The 902-nt window shown below is 63.7% G+C and overlaps 1 protein-coding gene across 1 annotated transcript in view; it reads left to right on the top strand.

The window, feature by feature from the left end:
• Window positions 1-902, top strand: part of SLC4A1 (solute carrier family 4 (anion exchanger), member 1 (Diego blood group)) — a gene marked incomplete at both ends in the record, with an annotated part of 3,887 nt that overhangs the window by 428 nt on the left and 2,557 nt on the right. Inside the window, 2 exons of the mRNA XM_010182910.1 lie at window positions 3-87; window positions 419-567. Coding sequence (XP_010181212.1) covers window positions 3-87; window positions 419-567 — 234 coding nt within the window. The remainder of the gene's footprint in view (window positions 1-2; window positions 88-418; window positions 568-902) is intronic.

The following is a 902-nucleotide window of genomic DNA, read 5'->3' as shown; positions in this document are numbered from 1 at the left end:
ACGCCCTCAGCCCTCAGTGTCTGGCCGCCGTCATCTTCATCTACTTCGCAGCGCTGTCACCTGCTGTCACCTTTGGAGGCTTGCTGAGTAATGGGGGGGGACATGCAAGGGGATGGGGACGTCCCCAGGCTGAGGGAGAGGGGTGTCACCATCTTCAGCATCATCCCCTGGGGGGAGGGGGTTGGTTATTTCACCCCCTAATCGTGGTGCTGAAGAGTTTGAGGTGGGGGGCACAGCATCATCCCCTGGGGGGTTATTGCACCCCCTAATCGTGGTGCTGAGGATTTTGGGATGGGGGACACAGCGCCATCCCCTGGGGGTGGGGGTTATTGCACCCCCTAATCGTGATGCTGAGGGGTTTGGGATGGGGGGACACAGCGCCGTGCCCCCCAGCACCCACCGGCTCTGCTCCCCCCAGGTGAGAAGACCAAGGGGATGATGGGGGTGTCGGAGCTGCTCGTCTCCACCTGCGTGCAGTGCGTCCTCTTCAGCATCCTCAGCGCTCAGCCCCTGCTCGTCATTGGCTTCTCGGGGCCCCTCCTGGTCTTCGAGGAAGCCTTTTACTCGGTGGGTGCTACCCCGCACCCCTGGGTGCCCCCCACCCACCAATGGCGACCCCCGTGGGGGGCTCCTGGGGTCCCCACCAGCCCTGGGGTGCTGCCATGGGGTGATGGTGGAGGGGCAATGACGTGGGGCTGTCATGGGGGTGGTGGCACATGGAGGATGCTATGGGGGATGTAAAGAGGGAAGTAACACTTGGGGATGCCATAGGGGATGTCATGGGGTGGTGGCACTTGGGGATGCCGTGGGGGGCGTCACATGGGTGAGATCCTATCACACCAGGGTACCACCGTCCCCATCCCAGTACCCCCCAGTCCCTGCGGCTGTGGGGCCCTGGGGTT

This window comes from Mesitornis unicolor, unplaced genomic scaffold (assembly GCF_000695765.1).
Source record: "Mesitornis unicolor isolate BGI_N332 unplaced genomic scaffold, ASM69576v1 scaffold27544, whole genome shotgun sequence".
NCBI lineage: Eukaryota > Metazoa > Chordata > Aves > Mesitornithiformes > Mesitornithidae > Mesitornis > Mesitornis unicolor.
The sequence above is the reverse complement of the archived record's forward strand: the minus strand, read 5'-3'. Positions and strand labels throughout refer to the sequence as shown.